We start from the raw sequence: 21,266 nt of genomic DNA, 5'->3' as shown, positions 1-21,266 counted from the left end.
GCCACGTCTCAGTTGCCTGCTTGAGGGGGTATTTGCGTCTGTCCCTCATGCTGGCCACACAAACCTCCTCAGCCTGGACCACATGCACGGGTGACTCCTAGATCCCTATCTTTGACCTCCATGCCTAGGCACCTGGCATCTTCCAGCATCTTCTCTGAGTCTGCTGGAATTCAGCCCATGCCTTCTGCACTGAAGGCTTTTCTCTGTTCACCAACCCACTGAGTAGCACCTCCTGAGCTGGAGGCCACTTGTCCTCCATGACCCCTGCCAGGTTTTAAGCCTGGGGTTTAAGACTTGCTCCCACCAGTGTCCAGTTGTTTTTAAATTCTGCTGCTCCTGTCTTGGAACCCCCTCACATCTCTCGCAACTGTCCTACCCCACGGCTGCAGACCAGATTTAGCCCTCACTCCTTCCCTGCTGATTCATTTGTTTTCATGTTTCCATTTCTGCCCTCTATTCACAAACACCAGCCTGTCTGTAAATGCAGCTGATAGATGGAACCTGTGAGCCAGTCCAGCCCAGCCAGTGCTGCCGTGGCCCTGCCAGCATCCCCTGCTCCCTCCCCATGCACACATGCTGCTCGCCAGTCTCCCCCAACCTCCTGCAGTCCCTGAGCCACTGTGACGCTTCAGGGCTCTGTCTCACACATGCCCTCCTCCTGCTGCCTGGATCACCCATCGTTTGCCTGCATTAAGCATACATAGCTTGGAGGCTGATCTGTGGATCCCGTCTTCCAGGACGTCTTCTCTGACCCGCCCTCCCTGGAGTCCGAGTTAGATGTTAGGCTCTGCATCTGCACAGCCCCGCTGCTATCTCAAATTAGAGCAAGTTGGTGCTTCTCGCCTTGGGTTGTCTGCCCAGTTGGATGTGAGGTTTCCTTTTTGCTCTCACCCTGAGCCAGGCACCAGAGACAAGACATCGTCCTTCAGGGAGTGCACAGGCAGTCATGTAAGCAGCCGATAATGTGGCAAAAAAGACACGTCCTGGGTGGCACCTGGTGGGAGTGGCCAGCCAACAGGAGGGACAGAAACCCCTCGCTGAGTGGAAGGAGGTGGTGAGCTACGTCTTGAAGCGCAAACGGTAAGGCAAGTGGGCAAAGGCAATCAAGCGGGAGCCATGAGAAAATAGAGGGCACAGGACCCAGCACTGAGAGAGGGCCAGGGGCTGCAGATATGTGATGTCCCCGGGGTGGGGGTTGCTTACAGGAGAGGCAGTGGTTTCAGAGCCTGGACACACTGGGTTGAGGTGGCGCATGAATGTGACAGAATGACAATCGCATACCTTGACTCTGCGGTTAACCCTAGCCAGGGGTGGGGCCGGTGGCACCGTGGAGAAGTGCCACTAGCTCCAGACTCCGAGTCCCCACGGAGACCCAGGGAGGCCCACCCTCCCGATGCCACTCAGGCCCAGAGCGAGTCAGGGGCCCCCTGCTCCCACATTCAGACCCTTGCAGGGCCCCCCTCCTTGACTTCCTGTGCAGCCCTTTCCTTATGATGGCCTCAATTTCTAATCTGAAAATGAGATGAAGATCAGGAAATTTGAAAATTTGAAATTGTGTGGCCTCTGCTCTTCCTGTGGGCTGGCACCTCCCAGCCACTGCCAAGACCTGTGGACAACTTTGGGGCAGGGCCAGGACACGGAGGCTGCTTTTGTTTTGTTTTGAGACAAGGTCTCACCCTGTCACCCAGGCTGGAGTGCAGTGGCAAGATCATGGCTCACTGTAGACTCAACCTCCTGGAATTGAGCGATCCTCCTGCCTCAGCCTCCCAAATAGCTGGGACCGCAAGCGTGGGCCATCACACCTGGCTATTTTTTATTTTTTATTTTTTGTAGAGATGGGGGCCTCACTTTGCTGCCCAGGCTGGTCTAGAACTCCTGGCTTCAATCGATCCACCCTCCTTAGCCTTCCAAAGTGCTGGGATTACAGGTGTGGGCCGCCTTGCCCAGCCTGAGGCTGGTTTTCAAGCTATCGTCATCCATAGCCTCAAAGGGCCTTTGTCCTTCTCCATGGCACCACCCAGACCCTCACTTGCTCGCTTAAACCACCCCTGAGGCACCTCCTTCTCCTAGGCGAAGACCTGAAAGCTACCCCTTTTCAGCCCTCAAGATTTCACTGCGTCAAGCATTCTTAATCCCTCTGGGATCTTCTTGCCTTCCTGGCTGGCTGGACATTGAGGATGGATGGATAAGGTTTCTGCTCCTCACAGAGGGTGGTGGCGACAGGAATGGAAAAGTAGGGGATTGGGGGCTGGAAGGGATTGGCGATCAGGGTGAGAAAAACTGGGGTGGGAGTTGGATTGCCCAGGTAAATAAGGAATGGGGACAGAAGTGGGCACGGCTGGCGAAGGCAGCGGGTGGTTGGGGTTAGCAGGAGCAGTGAGAATGGTTGGGATGAGCTGGAGGGTGCCTGGGGGTCACCGTGGACGCAGAGAACAGGGAGGAGTTTGAGGGGGAGATGGGGAGCCCCCATCCTGCCGCCTGTGCTGAGCACTCTGCCTCAGCCTGAGCCACGCCCTCGGATGAGACCCCACCCTCTGGCCCCAGACCTGTCACCCATCTCTCCTTCGTTCTTGGAACAGCATGAAGAAGGTCAAACAAAGTCACTCTGAGTTGAGATGTTTGTTGCTTCCATTAGATTAAATGACAAAATTAAATGGGCTGGGCCAGGTGCTTTTCCTGCAACCATCACTACAGCCAGGGGCAGGCACGATGACTGGCAGCCCCTTCTAGAATCGGAAGTGGGTAAGCTTTGCAGAGTCAAACCATAATGGTCTTCTAGAATCTAGACACTGACGTTGGGTCTTCAGATTTTGTTATTGATACCTACTAAATATTTGTAAAGAAATAGGTGCTATCCATTAAAAACACCTGAATAATATTTTCTTTAACAGTCAAAACTTTAATCTTCTTCTTTTTTTTTTTTTTTTTTTTTTTTGAGACAGGGTTTCACTCCCATTGCCCAAGCTTGAGTGCAATGGTGTGATCTCGGCTCACTGAAACTTCTGTCTTCCGGGTTCAAATGATTCTCCTGCCTCAGCTTCCTGAGTAGCTGGGACACAGGTGCCACTGCACCTGGCTAATTTTTGTATTTTTTGTAGAGACGGGGTTTTGCCATGTTGCCCAGGCTGGTCTGGGACTCCTGAGCTCAAGTGATCTGCCTGCCTCACCCTTTCAAAGTGCTGGGATTACAGGCATGAGCCTCTGCACTTGGGCCCACTTCTTCAATTCTTCTTGCCATTTCTTGAACTATATTTCCAAAGTCTTTTTCTGGTTATTTATCAGACACAACTTGATGCTCAGTTAAAATAAGTGAGGCCTCCTAACACTCAGTAGTGGAGCTGAAACCTATTAACATGCAAGTCATGAAATAGGACCTCCTGCCCTTCAGCTGGAGGAAGTGAGGCTACCTGACATAAAGGCAGAAACATCTCCTGACACTCGGAGGAGATAAGTGTCATGACTCAGATAGGGCATATAGGAGATAGGAGGTTTCATGACTGTCAGGTAAGGGACATGAGACCTCCAGACAACCAGGAAGAGGTGAGAATACCTCCAGACCTCGGGGGTTGAGATGAGAACTTCGGACACCCAGAATAGAGGAGATCTCATGATACTCTGGCAGAGGGGATGAAAGCTCCATGTCATTTAGACAGGGATATGAGACTATATTCAAGTAGAGGGTAGGACGTGCCCTGGCACCCAGATGGGGGCAATGAGTTCTCCCAACACTCCAGTAAGCCAGTAGAGACTTCAGAATATTTGTATGGGTAAAATACAACCTCTTGACATTCAGCTAGAAGAGGTAAGACCTCTTGACTTTCAGGTAGAGAAAACGCGACAGGGTGACACTTGGGTGGTGGAGATGAGAATTCTTTTTTTTTTTTTTGAGGCAGAGTCTCGCTCTGTCACCCAGGCTGGAGTGCAATGGCGTGATCTCAGCTCACTGCAAGCTCCGCCTCCCAGGTTCACGCCATTCTCCTGCCTCAGCCTCCCGAGTAGCTAGGACTACAGGCACCCGCCACCACGCCCAGCTAATTTTTTTTTGTATTTTTAGTAAAGATGGGGTTTCACCGTGTTAGCCAGGATGGTCTCGATCTCCTGATCTTGTGATCCGCCCGCCTCGGCCTCCCAAAGTTCTGGGATTACAGGTGTGAGCCACCGCGCCCGGCCCGAGATGAGAATTCTTAACCTGTAGGTGGAGGCAATGAGGACCTCTGGCATTGAATTGGAAAAACAGAGTTGTTGTTGCTTTCAAAGAAGGAGGTGATCACTCCCTGATACTAGGTAAGGTATATGAGGACTATTGAACATTCATTTGAGGATGTCATAAGTATGACATTCAGTTAGAGAAAATAGAGAAATCAAGATCATCTGATAATCTGAAAACTCAACACTGAGGAACAGGAGATGAGATGTCCTGACACTCAGGTTGGAGGCACGGGACCTTCTGACACCCACTTAGATGATGTGCAACCTATTGACCCTCAGGCTGGTTGAGATCTTACATTCAGGTAGAAGAGGTAAGGCTGTCCTCATGCAGGTAAGAGTGTGACCTCCTGACACTTGCACGAGATGGGAGATGTTTTAACATTCAGGTGTTTGCAATAAGCATTTGTCACACTCTGGTAGGTGAGATGCTAGTTCCTGACAATCAGATGGGAAAAATGATGCTTCGTGATATTCAGGTAGCTGTATGAAAATTCTTGACATTCAAGTATAGGAGAAAACACCTTGCCCCACCTCAGTCACAGAAAGGCGATCTGGAGACATTCAGGATAATAGGAGGCACAGGAAGGTGGGCTTTGCAGTTGTAAATTAGGGAAATTCAAAATGACTCTTGGAAAAGTGTGTTGATAGTATGCACTTGGAAGAGGAAAAGAAATTTTCCCCAACAATTAAGGATCAATTAATCTGCTGACCCCGACTCCCCTGATCCACAAACACGTTGCACCGTCTCATCACTGAAGGGCTGAGCCGCTCCTCAGTGTGAGTCTGCAGTGGTTACAGCACGCATGAGAGGCAGACTCCAAACCTGCACAAAGCCAGAGCCTTGGGTGATGTGGGGACCTCGCACGAGTTACTGGGAATGGAGATCCTGGCCTTGGGACAGAGGGACAGGGGCTGCACGGGAGTCCCCCATCATCCTGGTGGTGGGGGAGCCTGTGCAGGAAGTCAGGAAGTCTCTTCAGCACAAACCAGTGAAGGCGAAGGGCTCTTACCTGGCCTGACTGCTGGGGGTGGGGTGAGGGTCACCCCTGCTGATTGGCCAGGCAGCCATGGAGCTTTGTGAGGTCACTGGGCTTGCAGGCCAGGCAGCGCCAGGATATGGTCGAGATGCTACCAACTGCCATTCTGCTGGTCTTGGCAGTGTCCGTGGTTGCTAAAGATAACGCCATGTGTGAGTAAGTGTCGGGGCACCTTGGTGGGGGAAGGATCTTCTGAGGAGCAGGTCCCACCCCGACTCCCTCTGTCCAGGGCTAGGGAAAAGGAGGCTGGGCTTGGGCCTTAGCAGTCCCTGGGTCTCACAGCTCCTGTGACCCACATCCCTAACCTGGACCCCCCTGCTCCCACAGTCAGCAGCCTGGAGCCCCCAGACCCTCAGCTTTCGTGGTTTCCTCCAGAGATGGACCCCTCAGCACCTCAGGCTCCTTGTGCCTCTCCCACTCCCCCAGAGACTGACCCCACTGCCTTGAAGACATGACGTCCTGATTTTGGGAGCCCTTATCCCCCCACAGACAGCTGAGACATCCCAACCCGTGGTTGCCCCCAACAGCCCCACGATATCATCACTTCCCACTGCTTGCACCCCTACCCCCCAGTAGACTCTCCCACTCCAAGGTACCTCCCAAGCTACATGTGGCCTCCCACCTGTGACACAGTTCCCAGAGCCTCCACCTCTAGACCTCCACTGCTCTCACTGTGCCCCCTACACCTGTGGGCCACAGTATCCGGCCTTGGCTACTATCCCTCCTCCCATCACTGTCAACCCAGTCCTGCAGCCCCACGACCCCCTTCATCACCTGACTCTGCCCTGAGTCTCCCACCCAAATTGGTTATAAAGCCCTCAGGCCATTACACCCCTCTGTCCCCAGGCCCTGCATCCCCACCTCTACCCTCCTGTTCTGCCCAGGGACGGGCCATCCCTCAGGGCCCATACAGCCTGTCCTGGCTTCCTGTGGCCTCCTCTTTCTCTATCTGTGACTGCACCCACAAGACGTGAGAAGTTGTGGCCCCAGAACCATTTCCTAGAGCCTGCGGCTTCCTACATAGCCCAGGCTGCCCCTGCTTTCCCAGCACCCGGAAGCTCTTCCCCACTTTTCCCAACCCCATGTCCCTGCCTCCCCTCAGTTGTGGAGTCACAAGAACAGGCTGTGCCCTGGTCTCTCCCCAGTGGCCCCTGTGGGTTACGGTTCAGGCAGAACCCACAAGGTGGTGTCCGCATCGTCGGCGGGAAGGCTGCACAGCATGGGGCCTGGCCCTGGATGGTCAGCCTCCAGAGCTTCACGTACAACAGCCACAGGTACCACGCATGTGGAGGCAGCTTGCTGAATTCACGATGGGTGCTCACTGCTGCTCACTGCTTCGTTGGCAAAAAGTACGTGTAGGGATGGACTGAGGGAGGTCTTCAGAGCGGCTCTTCTCGGAGAGGGGCGTTCCCAGGGGCTCTGGGTCAAGTGGCTGCGAGACTCGGGGGCTGGTCCAGACCTTTGCTAGGGGAAGGCCCTGAGGGACGCCGTAACCTGGCTTTTGTCCAGACAGTTGTGACCTGGCTTACCTTTGTGCCCTCAGTAAAGTGTATGACTGGAGACTGGTTTTCGGAGCGAAGGAAATTACATTTGGGAACAATAAACCAGTAAAGGCGCCTCTGCAAGAGAGATATGTGGAGAAAATCATCATTCATGAAAAATACAACTCTGCGACAGAGGGAAACGACATTGCCCTCGTGAAGATCACCCCTCCCATTGCGTGTGGGCGCTTCATTGGGCCGGGCTGCTTGCCCCACTTTAAGGCAGGCCTCCCCAGAGGCCCCCAGAGCTGCTGGGTGGCTGGCTGGGGATATATAGAAGAGAAAGGTGAGTATGGGAGCGCCTCCAAGGGGGGAGGCTGCTGGCCATTCTCCTGGTGCTCTCTGAGGTGCAGTGGTCATGTGTTGACACCCAGCCAAGCAACTTTCATCCTCCTCACGGCGCTGTATGCAGAGCCATCACTGTGGCCTGCCACAGTCCCCTGTACCAGGTCACATGATGGGTGACTCGTCTGGCTGTCTACGGGAGGGCTGATGGCAGGTGCAGGCAGTTGCTTAGAATGGGGTTGAGGCTGTGTCTGTATTTGGCACCCGGGGCCCAAGCTGCTGGATCCTGGAAACAAGGAGCAACCCTGAAACAGCCTTTGGAGAAGAGCTCCAGATAAGGTTATGTGGCTGTATGACAGTGCCTTCCACTCTCTGGGCCTCGGTTTCCTCATCTGTAAATGGAAGGGCTGGATCAGATGGTCTCCAAGCTGACCATTTCCCAACACCTGTGATTCCAGGGCCCAGCCTTCCTGCTTCCCAGCTGTTTGTCACCATCAGCAGCCCCTCCGGGGCGGTCCTAGCACCAAATCTACCCTCTCCATCCGAGTTACTTGACATTTGCTCTGTAGACTGGGAAAGGGACAGGTGGTTGGTGTGGCTTTCTGTGGGTCATAGGCATCCCTGTATTTCAGGCTTCCTGGAGTGTCCGGCAGGTACCTCTCCATTCAAGATGGGTGTAGCTGCCGCTCTAGAGCTCTGTCCATAACCAAGCTGTCTGTCTCTCCCCTGGCTCCCGGAAGATCTCCTGCCCATCCAACACTACCTAACACACTTGACACCAGATGAGTTCTAGAAGAGTAGGGGGAATTTCTTCCGTACCAGACCAGGCTCACGGAGGGCCCCAGGTGTGACCTAGAACAAATTGTCACTACTGACTCCATGGTCAGAGAGGCCCAGACACCTCTCCCTACATACTTAGGCACCCTAGAGATACTGTTTATCCCAGAAGCAACAGGTGACGCCATTAAATGGCAGCAGTGAGCAGCCAGCTTTTGCCAGCAGGACAAGACCCAGTAGGACTTGACCTCTGCATGTGACCTATACTTCCAGCTTTCCATAAGTGGTGCATCCTTATCCAGTCACAGTAGAGATGTGAAGATGTGATTGAAATGAACTTAGCTCCCGATCTCTTTTTTTTCTTGATAATGGATAATGAGTCTTCTTAATTCAAGGCAATTCAGTCATACGAGTTTAAAACGCAGTCTTTTTTGGGTAACAACAACAAAAAATCAATAATTTGAGGATTCTTCCTTTCTCTTATTTCCTTCTCTGAGGGGGTGGTGTAAGTTTCTGACAGGCTTGTCGCCTCTCCTGTCCCTCAGGGAAGGGGGTCTCGTCCTAGCTGTCCTTGTCCTCACTGGCCTCACTTGACACGTGGCCGCCCCCTTCTGGCCTGGAGTGACAGCCTGTATTCCAGCTGCCGATACCCATGGCTCTGCCCTGGCGTCTGTCCAGCCCCTTAGCCTGCCATGCCCTGTCCCCTGTCTGATGATGTCCACAGCTCTTGGGGGTCCCTATGCTCCTGGGAGGCTGATCTCAGGGTCCCCACTGCCAACCCCTGCTGCCCTATTCTATTACTCAGAAGGGTTGTGCTCTCCCAGCTTCATCTTGGATGCCATGCAAAACCTTTTTTGCTCTGGAATTCCCATAACCCTAATAGGACAGCTCTGTTTCTGTTTGGGGTTTTTTTTGTTTTTCATTTTTGCAAACACATCGTGTACCCATAAGCCCAAGTCTTAAAGAAACCCCCAGGCTCCAACTCCTGTGATCCCTTCAGACCTTCCATGTCTTACCACCTCCTTCAACTCATCTGCTTTGGGGCTGGAAGGGATACCCTTGGGTATTGCTTCTTTCCCACTGGGTTTTGAGTCCCTGCAGACTTTTAAGCATTTGCTATTTAAAGCCCAGGTGTCGTCTGGGTGCAGTTGCTCATTCCCGTAATTTACCCAGCACTTTGGGAGGCCGAGGCGGGTGGATCACCTGAGGTCAGGAGCTTGAGACCAGCCTGGCCAACATGGTGAAACCCAATCTCTACTAAAAATGTAAAACATTAGCAGGGTGTGGTGGTGGACGCCTGTTGTCCCAGCTACTCGGGAGGCTGAGGCAGGAGAATCACTTGAACCCGGGAGGTGAAGGTTGCAGTGAGCCAAGATCACGCCACTGTACTCCAGCCTGGGCGACAGAGCGAAACTTCATCTCAAAAAAACCCACCAAGGTGTTGGGATTTGGAAAACCCTTTTCTGTTTCAGGACACCTGGCTCTTCACAATAAAACCCATGGCTTTCAAGACTATGAGCTCTGCCATAGATTAAAAAAGTCGTCTTGGCCGGGCGCGGTGGCTCACGCCTGTAATCCCAGCACTTTGGGAGGCCAAGGCGGGCGGATCACAAGGTCAGGAGATCGAGACCATCCTGGCTAACACGGTGAAACCTCATTTCTACTAAAAATACAGAAAATTAGCCGGGTGCGGTGGCGGGTGCCTGTAGTTCCAGCTACTCGGGAGGCTGAGGCAGGAGAATGGCGTGAACCCGGGAGGTGGAGCTTGCAGTGAGCCGAGATGGCGCCACTACACTCCAGCCTGGGCGACAGAGCGAGACTCTGCCTCAAAAGAAAAAAAAAAAAAAAAGTCGTCTTAATGGCTAATAAGCTAGGGTTGTTGTCATTATTGTTTCAATGTCACCCCTACCCTAAGGGCGGTGCATGTACAAAACTCTCACTGCTACTTGGATGGTATCAAAGGTAGGGGCTAAGGGGATTAAGAAACATAACTCCAGCAAACACTCGTTCAGCAGCCACTTACCAGACACTGCTGCCTGCCTAGTCCTACGCATGTCACTCGTGTGTTCCCTGTCTCCCGTCTTGGCCTGTGCGGCTATGTTCTGGGTTTGCCCCTACCTCAGTCTGCTCCCATCTGCTCTGCAGGTGATGTCCAGATCCACCCCCTGGGTTGTAGGTGCTGCTGTGGTGGGGGCCAGAGTGGCTGCTGCCGTTGGGGACCCTTCTGTCTGTGGGACCCCTTGAAAAGGAGCCATGCCGGCTGCATGCGCCGTGGCATCGGGTCTTTCTAACCCAAAGGTCACGGTAGAGGGGTAGAGAGTCCAGCGCTTTCTTTCTTTCTTTCTTTTTTTTTTTTTGAGATGGAGTCTCGCTCTGTCACCCAGGCTGGAGTGCAGTGGCGCGATCTCGGCTCACTGCAACCTTCACCTCCTGGGTTCGCGTCATTCTCCTGCCTCAGCCTCCTGAGTAGCTGGGACTACAGGTGCCCGCCACCACGCCCGGCTAATTTTCTGTATTTTTTTTTTTTTAGTAGAGATGGGGTTTCACCGTGTTAACCAGGACGGTCTCGATCTCCTGAACTCATGATCCGCCCGCCTCGGCCTCCCAAAGTGCTGGGATTACAGGCGTGAGCCACCGCGCCCGGCCGAGTCCGGGGCTTTCAAAGAACTCCGCATCAGGGTCGTTTCACCCGCCCCTGCCCCTGCCAGGTCTGCCCATGTCGAGGCGCTGCCCTGAGCTTCCCCTGCAGTGTCCTCGGAGCAGATCTGCAGCGTATGGAGAGGGACTTGTTGACCCAGCTGCAGCAGATCCTGCCCGCAGCTGAGCCGAGGAGTCCTGATGAGGACAAGAAGCAGGGAGGGTGGTTTACAGCCAGACCGTGGGAGTGACAGTGTGTCTCAGACTGGAGTCTGGAGAGGAGCAGTCCTGAGGCCAGGCCCCAGCCCCACCAATCTCCACCGTGACCTGGGTGGGCGGTGCTCCAGCCTTCTGATCCAAAATGGGAGGAATGGGACCATGAGGCTCAGTGAGTGCTCAGTGCACACTAGGTGTTATTGGTGATACTGCAACTAACCTCCATAATCCATCGTTAATATGCACACCCACCCTCCATCCACCTGTCCATGGGCCTCCACTCTTCCTTTCTCTCTTCCTCTCTCCTCTGGCCTTGATTTGGATAACATTTCCCTACCTCCTCCCACCACCTCTCGCCTGTCTTTCTGGTGTATAAGGAGAGGTCGGGGCATTGACTGGATGGGTCTGAGGTTTAACTGGAGCATCACAGAGGATGGGGTTCGGTGGGGAAGGAGGCAGGGCTTTCGTCTGTGTCTCCCATGATCACTGACCACCGAGTGGTCTGACTGTAGCCCCCAGGCCATCATCTATGCTGATGGAGGCACGTGTGGATCTCATCGACCTGGACTTGTGTAACTCGACCCAGTGGTACAATGGGCGCATTCAGCCAACCAATGTGTGTGCAGGGTATCCTGTAGGCAAGATCGACACCTGCCAGGTAACCTTCCTTCTGGCTTCTGGGCCCCTGGGTCTCTCCAGGACTCTCCTGGCCCCTGAGAACATCCTCCTTTTGGATCCCCAAGCTCAACTATCTCCACTCCTCTGCCCAGGGCCCTTCTCTCGTGACTGTGTCCCTGGTCCCTTTTCCAGCACCTACAGTCACAGTGGGGATGAGAGGTGACAGCCACTGGCTGCCCCTGCCATGTGCCCCTGTGGACACGTGGGCTTGCTCATCTCACTGCAAGGAAGGCCCTGACAATTCACACCCTCCTCACATCCCAAATGAAGCCCCTGACACCCCCTCAAACTTTACCACAACCACTTGTGTTTATGGCAGCAGGAAACCATGTGACTGTGGAAATTGTCCTCCCAGAGCCTTCTGACCCCTCTGGGCAGGGGAAGAGTGGCTCCGGCAGATCGTGACCTCTGTGTCCTTCTGGGCAGGGGGACAGCGGCGGGCCTCTCATGTGCAGAGACAGCAAGGAAAGCGCCTATGTGATCGTGGGAATCACAAGCTGGGGGGTAGGCTGTGCCCGTGCCAAGCGCCCTGGAATCTACACGGCCACCTGGCCCTATCTGAACTGGATCGCCTCCAAGATCAGTTCTAATGCCCTGCATATGATTCAGCCGGCCACCCCTCCACCTCCCACCACTCGACCGTCCCCAATTCGACCTCCCTTCGCCCACCCTATCTCTGCTCACCTTCCCTGGTATTTCCAACCGCCTCCTCGACCACTTCCACCCCAACCACCTGCAGCCCAGCCCCGACCCCCATCTCCACCCCCGCCCCCACCCCCACCCCCACCCCCACCCTCACCTTTACCCCCACCCCCAACCCCAACCCCACCTCCACCCTCATCTACCACAAAACTTCCCCAAAGACTTTCTTTTGCCAAGCGCCTACAGCAGCTCATAGAGGTCTTGAAGGGGAAGACCTATTCCGACAGAAAGAACTATTATGACACGGAGACCACAGAGCTCCCAGAACTGACCTCGACCTCCCGATCTGACCTGGTTCTCAACAGACCCAGTGAACCCTTCACTCCTGAGAAAAAGGAAAGATGAAATAAATAAACACATATATATATATATATATATACACACACACACGTCTGTATGTATACATGCATATACATCAAGAGATGCTTTCTGGACTTCCTCCTATCCCCCCTCCCAACCCAAATTTCCCCTATAAAATCTACCCTCTCTCCTTCACTCTACAATAAGGCGGAATTGCTTGTATATTAGTGCCAATCGTGTTTTTCCAAAATCTTGATTTTTAATCCTGGAATAAGGTGACCTGGGGCTGTAGACCAGGGATGGTCTTTATTTCACACTTAGGGAAAATGACAAATGGTGAGAATAAAAGAGCCATCTCTGCATGTGCAAGTCAAAGGGGTGGACCCCAAAGTAGCAGCTGTGAGTGAGCTGACTGGGAAAGATGGGGTGTGGGTCCAAGTCTTCTGTCAGGAGGCTGGTGGTGTTGACACCCACAGAGGAGATTCTGGTGTCCAGTTGACACCAACAAGCCTGTTCATTACTTGCCTGTAGTTAAATCTTATTAGTTCCTGGATTTGAGCAAATTTAAAAACGTATTCTTTGCTAGAACTTTCCAGGAATTGCAATGGGGAATACTTTTTGGATGCCCCTGGTGAGCTTTGAATGGCTTCCTTAGGATTTGGGGTTATTTATTTTAAGAACTTCCATTGCAAGGAACAGAAACCAGTTAGAGCTATTTAAGTGATAAGGATGCAAAGATGTCACACAGAACCTATAGGAAAGGCCAGAAGCAGACACCAAGAATGGGGAGGGACCCAGGCAAGGCATGACCCTGGTCTGCATAGAGTACCTGCCCCACCCTGCCCCATGCTGGGGGCAGCTGTCACCTGGAACTGTTCATATCTATTTGCAAAATCCTGGGGAAGAAATCCTCCAGCCTGACCAATATGGTGAAACTCCATCTCTACTAAAAACACAGAAAAATTAGCCAGGTGAGGTGGCGGTGCCTGTAATCCTAGCTACTTGGGAGGCTGAGGCAGGAGAATTGCTTGAACCCCGGAGGCAGAGGTTGCAGTGAGCCGAGATCACGCCACTGCACTCCAGCCTGGGTGACAGAGTGAGACTCCATCTCAAAAAAAAAAAAAAAAAAAAAAGGAAATCCTGACAGGTTCAGGCCAACTTCCCTCTCTGATCAGGGAGTAAAAATGCAAAACTTGACTCTGCTGGTTTAACCCCTGTGAGACTGAAGATGGCAGGTCTCAGAAAGAGAGAAGAACTTGGCATTTGGCCGAGCAGTCGTTGCAACAAGCTTTCACTCATATGTGTGTCCACCTAGCTGCTTGTGTGAGTCAAGCGTAAGGCGGTCCTATGCCCCGATTACCAAGACAGGTGGCAGAGAGAAGGTGCCATGGCAGGTGGGAGGAACCCTGGCTGAGAAAGCTCAAAGGACCAGTCATTTTCCTGCTGGAGCTGGAACCTGGACTGATGGAGCAGCTGTGAATCTTCATCTTCAAAATTTATTGGTCTACCTGGGTTCAAGCAAATACCCTGCTCCACCTCTCATAAGCTCTGTGTTCTGGGGAAGATGTGCCAGAGGGCTGTGTGACCCTGAAATAAGGACAGATGCGGAGAATTAAAGCAGGGCTTGACACACCAGAAACGCCCATGAACGTGGGCTGTCATTCATGGGCCAGCTGGTGGTGACTGCTGGTGCATAATCTTATGCTTATCTGCAGGGGCACTTTTGTGCCTGCCATTTTCCTCTTATGACCCCTGAAATGCTTTGACCACATAGGAGGGCTTGCGTATTGAGTCGAATGGCCCACAGCTCTGTAGGATAGTAACAGTTGATCACACTTAAAACATTCTATCTGCCTTGGCTAAGAGCTGGTGCTGCTGAAGTTGGAGTTGGTAATTCATTTTGTTGACTTTTAGGCTCTCTCTCCTAAAGCCAGTTTCTTAATCTCCCTTTGTACCCTGGTGCCAGACACTTGACATTCTCTAGATACTAAGCATACAAAATGCAAGGCCCCGTGCAGAAACCGTAACAGGGGCAGCCTGGGATTCACCCTCAGTGACCCTGAGCCAGACACAGAGCCAGGTGGGCTGCACGTAGAAGTATGGGGCAAGGTGTGCTGCGGTCACGAACGGGTTTTGGACAAGTTGGGGTGGAGCTACAGCAGCAGCAGCTTTTTTCTACCCCAGAGACTTCACCGCTTCTCTTCTGAGCTTTCTGGGATCCAGAGTTGATTTTCTTGGTTCTCTCTCCCCATAAATGCTCCTCGTCCTTAGTTTCTTCTCTCCTCAGTGATGGAGAAAATCTTACCCTGGGCCTACCATCTATAGCTGACATCTGGGTCTCCTTGGAGAGACAGGGCCTACTCTCAAGGGACAGTCTATGAGAGGCCATAGACTGGGTGGAGAATTCAAGCCGTGATCCCTGAACACTTCACATGCACATTCATATGGTGACATGTCACATAATCCCCTGATCTTTCACCATTCATACTACTCTATGACTTGCTTTTCCGTTTAGCAAATATAGAGATATTTCTATGTTAGTGTGTACAGGCCCATCTTATGTCTCTAAACTGATCTTCCACAATAGGGATACTTATAAGACAAAGTGCCACAGTTCTTTCCTAGGAAGGAATGTTTAGCCTTCCATGCAGGAGAGTGCCCATTTCTCTCCATCTAAGCCAACACTGCTCTCATCAAAGGTGTCATCTTTACCAATGTCATAGATGTTCCAATTTTCATTTTTAAAATTGACGCTCTTTGATCTGCCTTCATGTTCCTATGGATAGTTTAACCCTGAAAAGGTTAAACTTTCAGATCATGAAGCAGGTGTCTCCTGCTCATAGGGACAGGAGAAACGGAAGAATGACCAGCTGTGTGACAAACCAAAACTCCAGGGACTTAGACGTCCGAGGGGTGTGCCCACCTAGACATCCGGGGGTGTGCCCACCTAGACATCTGAGGGGTGTGCCCACCTAGACATCCGAGGGGTGTGCCCACCTAGACATCCGAGGGGTGTGCCCACCTAGACATCCGAGGGGTGTGCCCACCTAGACATCCGAGGGGTGTGCCCACTTAGACAATCCGAGGGATGTGCACACTTAGATATCTGAGGGGTGTGCTCACTGTTTTCTCATGGGACGGCTAAGCAAATGAAAAGTATTTGTAAAAACTGAATTCATAATGAAGCTTATTAATAGGAACAATAAAAGAAAATGGTTTGACAGTGGCTAAACTGTACAAGGCAAGACTCTGATGCCAGAACAGTGGGCACGGCAGGGATCATGCACAACATTGACACTTACAGAGGCAGAGGTCCTCATTGTGCCTCTCATCAATATATGAAATCTTACAATATTTGCAAGGGAAAACGTTCTGGTGAATCCAATCTTAGCAAATTTACAATGGAAATGTGAAAAAATGAAAATGGTTCATCTTTAATACATAGAAAACTGACCAAGAAACAGAAGTTAGCTTAACGGAGTTAACTCCAGAAACTCTATTCTTGGTAAAGAATCACCAGTGATCTAATTCTGGACACTATACATGGGTTTTTGCATGGACGTGTGCCTTCATGTCTCTCGGGTAAATACTTAGGGGTGGAATGGCTGGATCATATGGTAGGTGTAAGTTTTGATATACAAATGCATCCCCGAAGCAATCACCACAACCCAGAGAGTGAAAACGTCCGTCACTCCCTAAAGTTCCCTTGTGTCACTTTGCAATCCCTCCAGCCTGTCCCCTCTCCTGCCCCAGGCAATGTCTGGTCTGCTTTGTCTCACTATCAATTTGCTTTTCTCATAATTTTATATAAATGAAACCCTATAGCAAGCCCTTTTTAAAATCAATCTTCTTTCGCTCAGCATAATCATTTTGAGATTCATTTTTGTATCAGTGATTTATTTCTTTCCATTGCTGAGTATTTCATCACACGGCTATACCACAGTTCGTTTTCCTATCTACCTATTGACGGACATTGGGTTGTTTCCAGTCTGGGCTATTCCAAATGAAGCAGCTATGTGCACTCAAATACAAGGATTTGTATGGGCATGCATATTCATATCTCTTGGCTAACCATGTATGTGAGGAATGGCTGGTAGGTATATATTAAAAAGCACTTTTTAAAAAACATCCGAGTGTTTTTTCAAAGTGATTGCAACATTTCACAGTCCCACCAGCAGTATATGAGAGATCCAACTCTTCCACATCCTTGACCAGATTTGATATGGTCAGTCATTTTTTAATTTAATTTAATTTTATTTTATTATACTTTAAGTTTTAGGGTACATGTGCACAATGTGCAAGTTTGTTACATATGTATCCATGTGCCATGTTGGTGTGCTGCACCCATTAACTCGTCATTTAGCATTAGATATATCTCCTAATGCTATCCCTCCCCCCTCCCCCCACCCCACAATAGTCCCCAGAGTGTGATGTTCCCCTTCCTGTGTCCATGTGTTCTCACTGTCCAATTCCCACCTATGAGTGAGAACATGCGGTGTTTGGTTTTTTGTCCTTGAGATAGTTTGCTGAGAATGATGGTTTCCAGTTTCATCCATGTCCCTACAAAGGACATGAACTCTTCATTTTTTATGGCTGCATAGTATTCCATGGTGTATATGTGCCACATTTTCTTACTCCAGTCTATCGTTGTTGGACATTTGGGTTGGTTCCAAGTCTTTGCTATTGTGAATAGTGCCACAATAAACATACGTGTGCATGTGTCTTTATAGCAGCATGATTTATAATCCTTTGGGTATATACCCAGTAATGGGATGGCTGGGTCAAATGGTATTTCTAGTTCTAGATCCCTGAGGAATCGCCACACTGACTTCCACAATTGTTGAACTAGTTTACAGTCCCACCAACAGTGTAAAAGTGTTCCTATTTCTCCACATCCTCTCCAGCACCTGTTGTTTCCTGACTTTTTAATGATCACCATTCTAACTGGTGTGAGATGGTATCTCATTGTGATTTTGATTTGCATTTCTCTGATGGCCAGTGATGATGAGCATTTTTTCATGTTTTTTGGCTGCATAAATGTCTTCTTTTGGGAAGTGTCTGTTCATATCCTTCGCCCACTTTTTGATGGGGTTGTTTGTTTTTTTCTTTTTTTCTTTTTCTTTTTTTTTTTTTCAGACACAGTCTCACTCTGTCACCCAGGCTGGAGTGCAGTGGCGCAATCTCCGCTCACTGCAAGCTCCGCCTCCCAGGCTCACGCCATTCTGCTGCCTCAGGCTCCGGAGTAGCTGGGACTACAGGCGCCCGCCACCACACCCGGAGAATTTTTTGTATTTTTAGTGGAGACAGGTTTCACCGTGTTAGCCAGGACGGTCTCAATCTCCCGACCTCATGATCCGCCCGCCTCGGCCTCCCAAAGTGCTGGGATTACAGGCGTGAGCCACCACGCCTGGCCTGTTTTTTTCTTGTAAATTTGTTTGAGTTCATTGTAGATTCTGGATATTAGCCCTTCGTCAGATGAGTAGGTTGTGAAAATTTTCTCCCATTTTGTAGGTTGCCTGTTCACTCTGATGGTAGTTTCTTTTGCTGTGCAGAAGCTCTGTAGTTTAATTAGAGCCCATTTGTCAATTTTGGCTTTTGTTGCCATTGCTTTTGGTGTTTTAGACATGAAGTCCTTGCCTATGCCTATGTCCTGAATGGTATTGCCTAGGTTTTCTTCTAGGGTTTTTATGGTTTTAGGTCTAACATGTAAGTCTTTAATCCATCTTGAATTAATTTTTGTATAAGGTGTAAGGAAGGGATCCAGTTTCAGCTTTCTACACATGGCTAGCCAGTTTTCCCAGCACCATTTATTAAATAGGGAATCCTTTCCCCATTGCTTGTTTTTGTCAGATGTGTCAAAGATCAGATGGTTGTAGATATGCGGCATTATTTCTGAGGACTCTGTTCTGTTCCATTGATCTATATCTCTGTTTTGGTACCAGTACCATGCTGTTTTGGTTACTGTAGCCTTGTAGCATAGTTTGAAGTCAGGTAGCGTGATGCCTCCGGCTTTGTTCTTTTGGCTTAGGATTGACTTGGCAATGCGGGCTCTTTTTTGGTTCCATGTGAACTTTAAAGTAGTTTTTTCCAATTCTGTGAAGAAAGTCATTGGTAGCTTGATGGGGATGGCATTGAATCTATAAATTACCTTGGGCAGTATGGCCATTTTCATGATATTGATTCTTCCTACCCATGAGCATGGAATGTTCTTCCATTTGTTTGTATCCTCTTTTTTTTTTTTTTTTTTTTGAGACGGAGTCTCGCTCTGTCACCCAGGCTGGAGTGCAGTGGCGCGATCTCGGTTCACTGCAAGCTCCGCCTGCGGGTTCATGCCATTCTCCTGCCTCAGCCTCTCCGAGTAGCTAGTACTACGGGCGCCCACCACCACGCCCGGCTAATTTTTTGTATTTTTAGTAGAGACGGGATTTCACTGTGGTCTCGATCTCCTGACCTCGTGATCCACCCGCCTCGGCCTCCCAAAGTGCTGGGATTACAAGTGTGAGCCACCGCGCCCGGCCTGTATCCTCTTTTATTTCATTGAGCAGTGGTTTGTAGTGCTCCTTGAAGAGGTCCTTCACATCCCTTGTAAGTTGGATTCCTAGGTATTTTATTCTCTTTGAAGCAATTGTGAATGGGAGTTCACTCATGATTTGGCTCTCTGTTTGTCTGTTATTGGTGTATAAGAATGCTTGTGATTTTTGTACATAGATTTTCTATCCTGAGACTTTGCTGAAGTTGCTTATCAGCTTAAGGAGATTTTGGGCTGAGACAATGGGGTTTTCTAGATATACAATCATGTAATCTGCAAACAGGGACAATTTGACTTCCTCTTTTCCTAATTGAATACCCTTTATTTCCTTCTCCTGCCTAATTGCCCTGGCCAGAACTTCCAACACTATGTTGAATACGAGTGGTGAGACAGGGCATCCCCGTCTTGTGCCAGTTTTCAAAGGGAATGCTTCCAGTTAGGCTGCTCGGGGGTCAGGGACCCACTTGAGGAGGCAGTCTGCCGGTTCTCAGATCTCCAGCTGCGTGCTGGGAGAACCACTACTCTCTTCAAAGCTGTCAGACGGGGACGTTTAAGTCTGCAGACATTACTGCTGACTTTTTGTTTGTCTGTGCCCTGCCCCCAGAGGTGGAGCCTACAGAGGCAGGCAGGCCTCCCTGAGCTGTGCTGGGCTCCACCCAGTTGGAGCTTCCCGGCTGCTTCGTTTTACCTAATCAAGCCTGGGCATGGCAGGCGCCCCTCCTCCAGCCTCGCTGCCGTCTTGCAGCTTGATCTCAGGCTGCTGTGCTCGCAATCAGCGGGACTCCGTGGGCGCAGGACCCTCCGAGCCAGGTGCGGCACACAGTCTTCTGGAGCCCGTCGGAGAAGCGCAGTATTAGGGTGGGAGTGACCCGATTTTCCAGGTGCCGCCTGTCACCCCTTCCTTTGATTAGGAAAGGGAACTCCCTGACCCCTTGCGCTTCCCGAGGGAGGCAATGCCTCGCCCTGCTTCGGCTCTTGCACGGTGCGCTGCACCCACTGTCCTGCGCCCACTGTCTGGCACCCCCTAGTGAGATGAACCCGGGACCTCAGATGGAAATGCAGAAATCACCCGTCTTCTGCGTGGCTCACGCCGGGAGCTGTTCCTATTCGGCCATCTTGGCTCCACCCCCCGGTCAGTCTTTTTAATTTCAGTTATTCTGATAGGTGTGTGATAATATTTCACTGTGGTTTTGATTTGCATTTGCTTAATGACTGGTGATGTTAAGCATATTTCATGTGCTCACTGTCATCCACACATCTTCTTTGGGGAAGTGTCTTCAAATCTTTTGCCTATTTAAAAACTTCTGTTGTCATCTTTTTATAGAGTTTTGAGAGTTCTTTTTATATGATGAATGTAAGTTCTTTGTCAGTTGTATGCATTGTAAATATCTTCTCCAAGTCAGAGCTTGCTTTTTAATTCTCTAAACGGTGTCTTTTGGAGCACAGCAGTTTTAAACTTTGAGGGAGTACAACTAATCACTTTATTCTTTATATCTGTTGTTATATATTATTTGGTATATCTATTCATGTATTTAGGAGTTCCTCAAGTCTCTCAGCAATGTTTTATAGTTTTGAGTGTGCAGGTTTTTCACATATTTTGTCAGAATTATTTATAAGTATTTCATATTCCGATACTCAATCGTTGATTGCTAGTATACATAAATACAATTGATTTTTGTGTGGTTATCATGTATCTTGAAATCATGGATCATGCTTTTGGTGTATGATCTAAGAGATTTTTGCTTAGCCCAAGGTCACAAAAATGTTCTTTTATGTTTTATTCTAGAAATGTTAGAATTTTAGGTTTTTCACTTAGGTTTATGATCCATTTTGAGTTAATTTTTGTATTTGGTATGAACTTGGATTGAAATTTTTTTTTTTTTTTTCTGAGACAGAGTTTCACTCTTGTTGCCCAGGCTGGAGTGCAGTGGCACGATCTCGGCTCACTGCAACCTCTGCCTCCCGGGTTCAAGTGATTCTCCTGCCTCAACCTCCCAAGTAGCTGTGATTACAGGCACTCACCACCATGCCTGGCTAATTTTTTTGTATTTTTAGTAGAGATGGAGTTTCACCATGTTGGCTAGGCTGGCCTTGAAATCCTGACCTCAGGTGATCTGCCCATCTCAGCCTCCCAGAGTGCTGGGGATCACAGGCATGAGCCATCGTGCCCGGCTGAAAATTCTTCGGTATATGATGTCCAATTGCTGCAGCACTGTGTGTTGAAAAGATTCTCCTTTTTCCATTGAAATGCCTTTGTACCTCTGAAGAAAATCAGTCGTTCATATATGTCTGGCTCTGCTTTTGAGCTATTTTGTTCCTTTCATGTATTTGTTTATCTTGACACCGATACCACAC

General features: G+C 50.1%; 1 protein-coding gene across 2 annotated transcripts; it reads left to right on the top strand.

Annotated features, from left to right (window-relative positions):
* The first annotated feature begins 5,292 nt into the window (after nucleotides 1-5,292).
* Nucleotides 5,293-12,604, top strand: ACR (acrosin). 2 transcript variants are annotated; one of them, XM_055252634.2, is made up of 5 exons: nucleotides 5,294-5,402; nucleotides 6,392-6,595; nucleotides 6,790-7,073; nucleotides 11,215-11,360; nucleotides 11,807-12,604. In XM_055252634.2, the coding sequence occupies exons 1-5, from the start codon at nucleotides 5,326-5,328 to the stop codon at nucleotides 12,425-12,427; spliced, it is 1,332 nt and encodes a 443-aa protein (XP_055108609.1). In that variant the 5' UTR covers nucleotides 5,294-5,325; the 3' UTR covers nucleotides 12,428-12,604. The 2 variants fall into 2 exon arrangements, with proteins under 2 accessions (XP_063478462.1, XP_055108609.1); XM_063622392.1 differs by lacking the exon at nucleotides 6,392-6,595 and having other exon boundaries at nucleotides 5,293-5,402.
* The last annotated feature ends 8,662 nt before the right edge of the window (nucleotides 12,605-21,266 follow it).

The sequence above is a fragment of the Symphalangus syndactylus genome, chromosome 18 (genome assembly GCF_028878055.3).
Source record: "Symphalangus syndactylus isolate Jambi chromosome 18, NHGRI_mSymSyn1-v2.1_pri, whole genome shotgun sequence".
Lineage (NCBI taxonomy): Eukaryota > Metazoa > Chordata > Mammalia > Primates > Hylobatidae > Symphalangus > Symphalangus syndactylus.
Note: the sequence above shows the minus strand (reverse complement) of the source record. Positions and strands in the feature narration are given on the sequence as shown.

Bases quoted from the DNA above. Each gene is read 5' to 3' on its own strand.
- ACR (XM_055252634.2), top strand. From the start codon at position 5,326: ATGGTCGAGATGCTACCAACTGCCATTCTGCTGGTCTTGGCAGTGTCC. The intron at 7,074-11,214 runs GTGAGTATGGGA...GTCTGACTGTAG, and splicing joins GGGATATATAGAAGAGAAAG to CCCCCAGGCCATCATCTATG. The intron at 11,361-11,806 runs GTAACCTTCCTT...CCTTCTGGGCAG, and splicing joins GCAAGATCGACACCTGCCAG to GGGGACAGCGGCGGGCCTCT.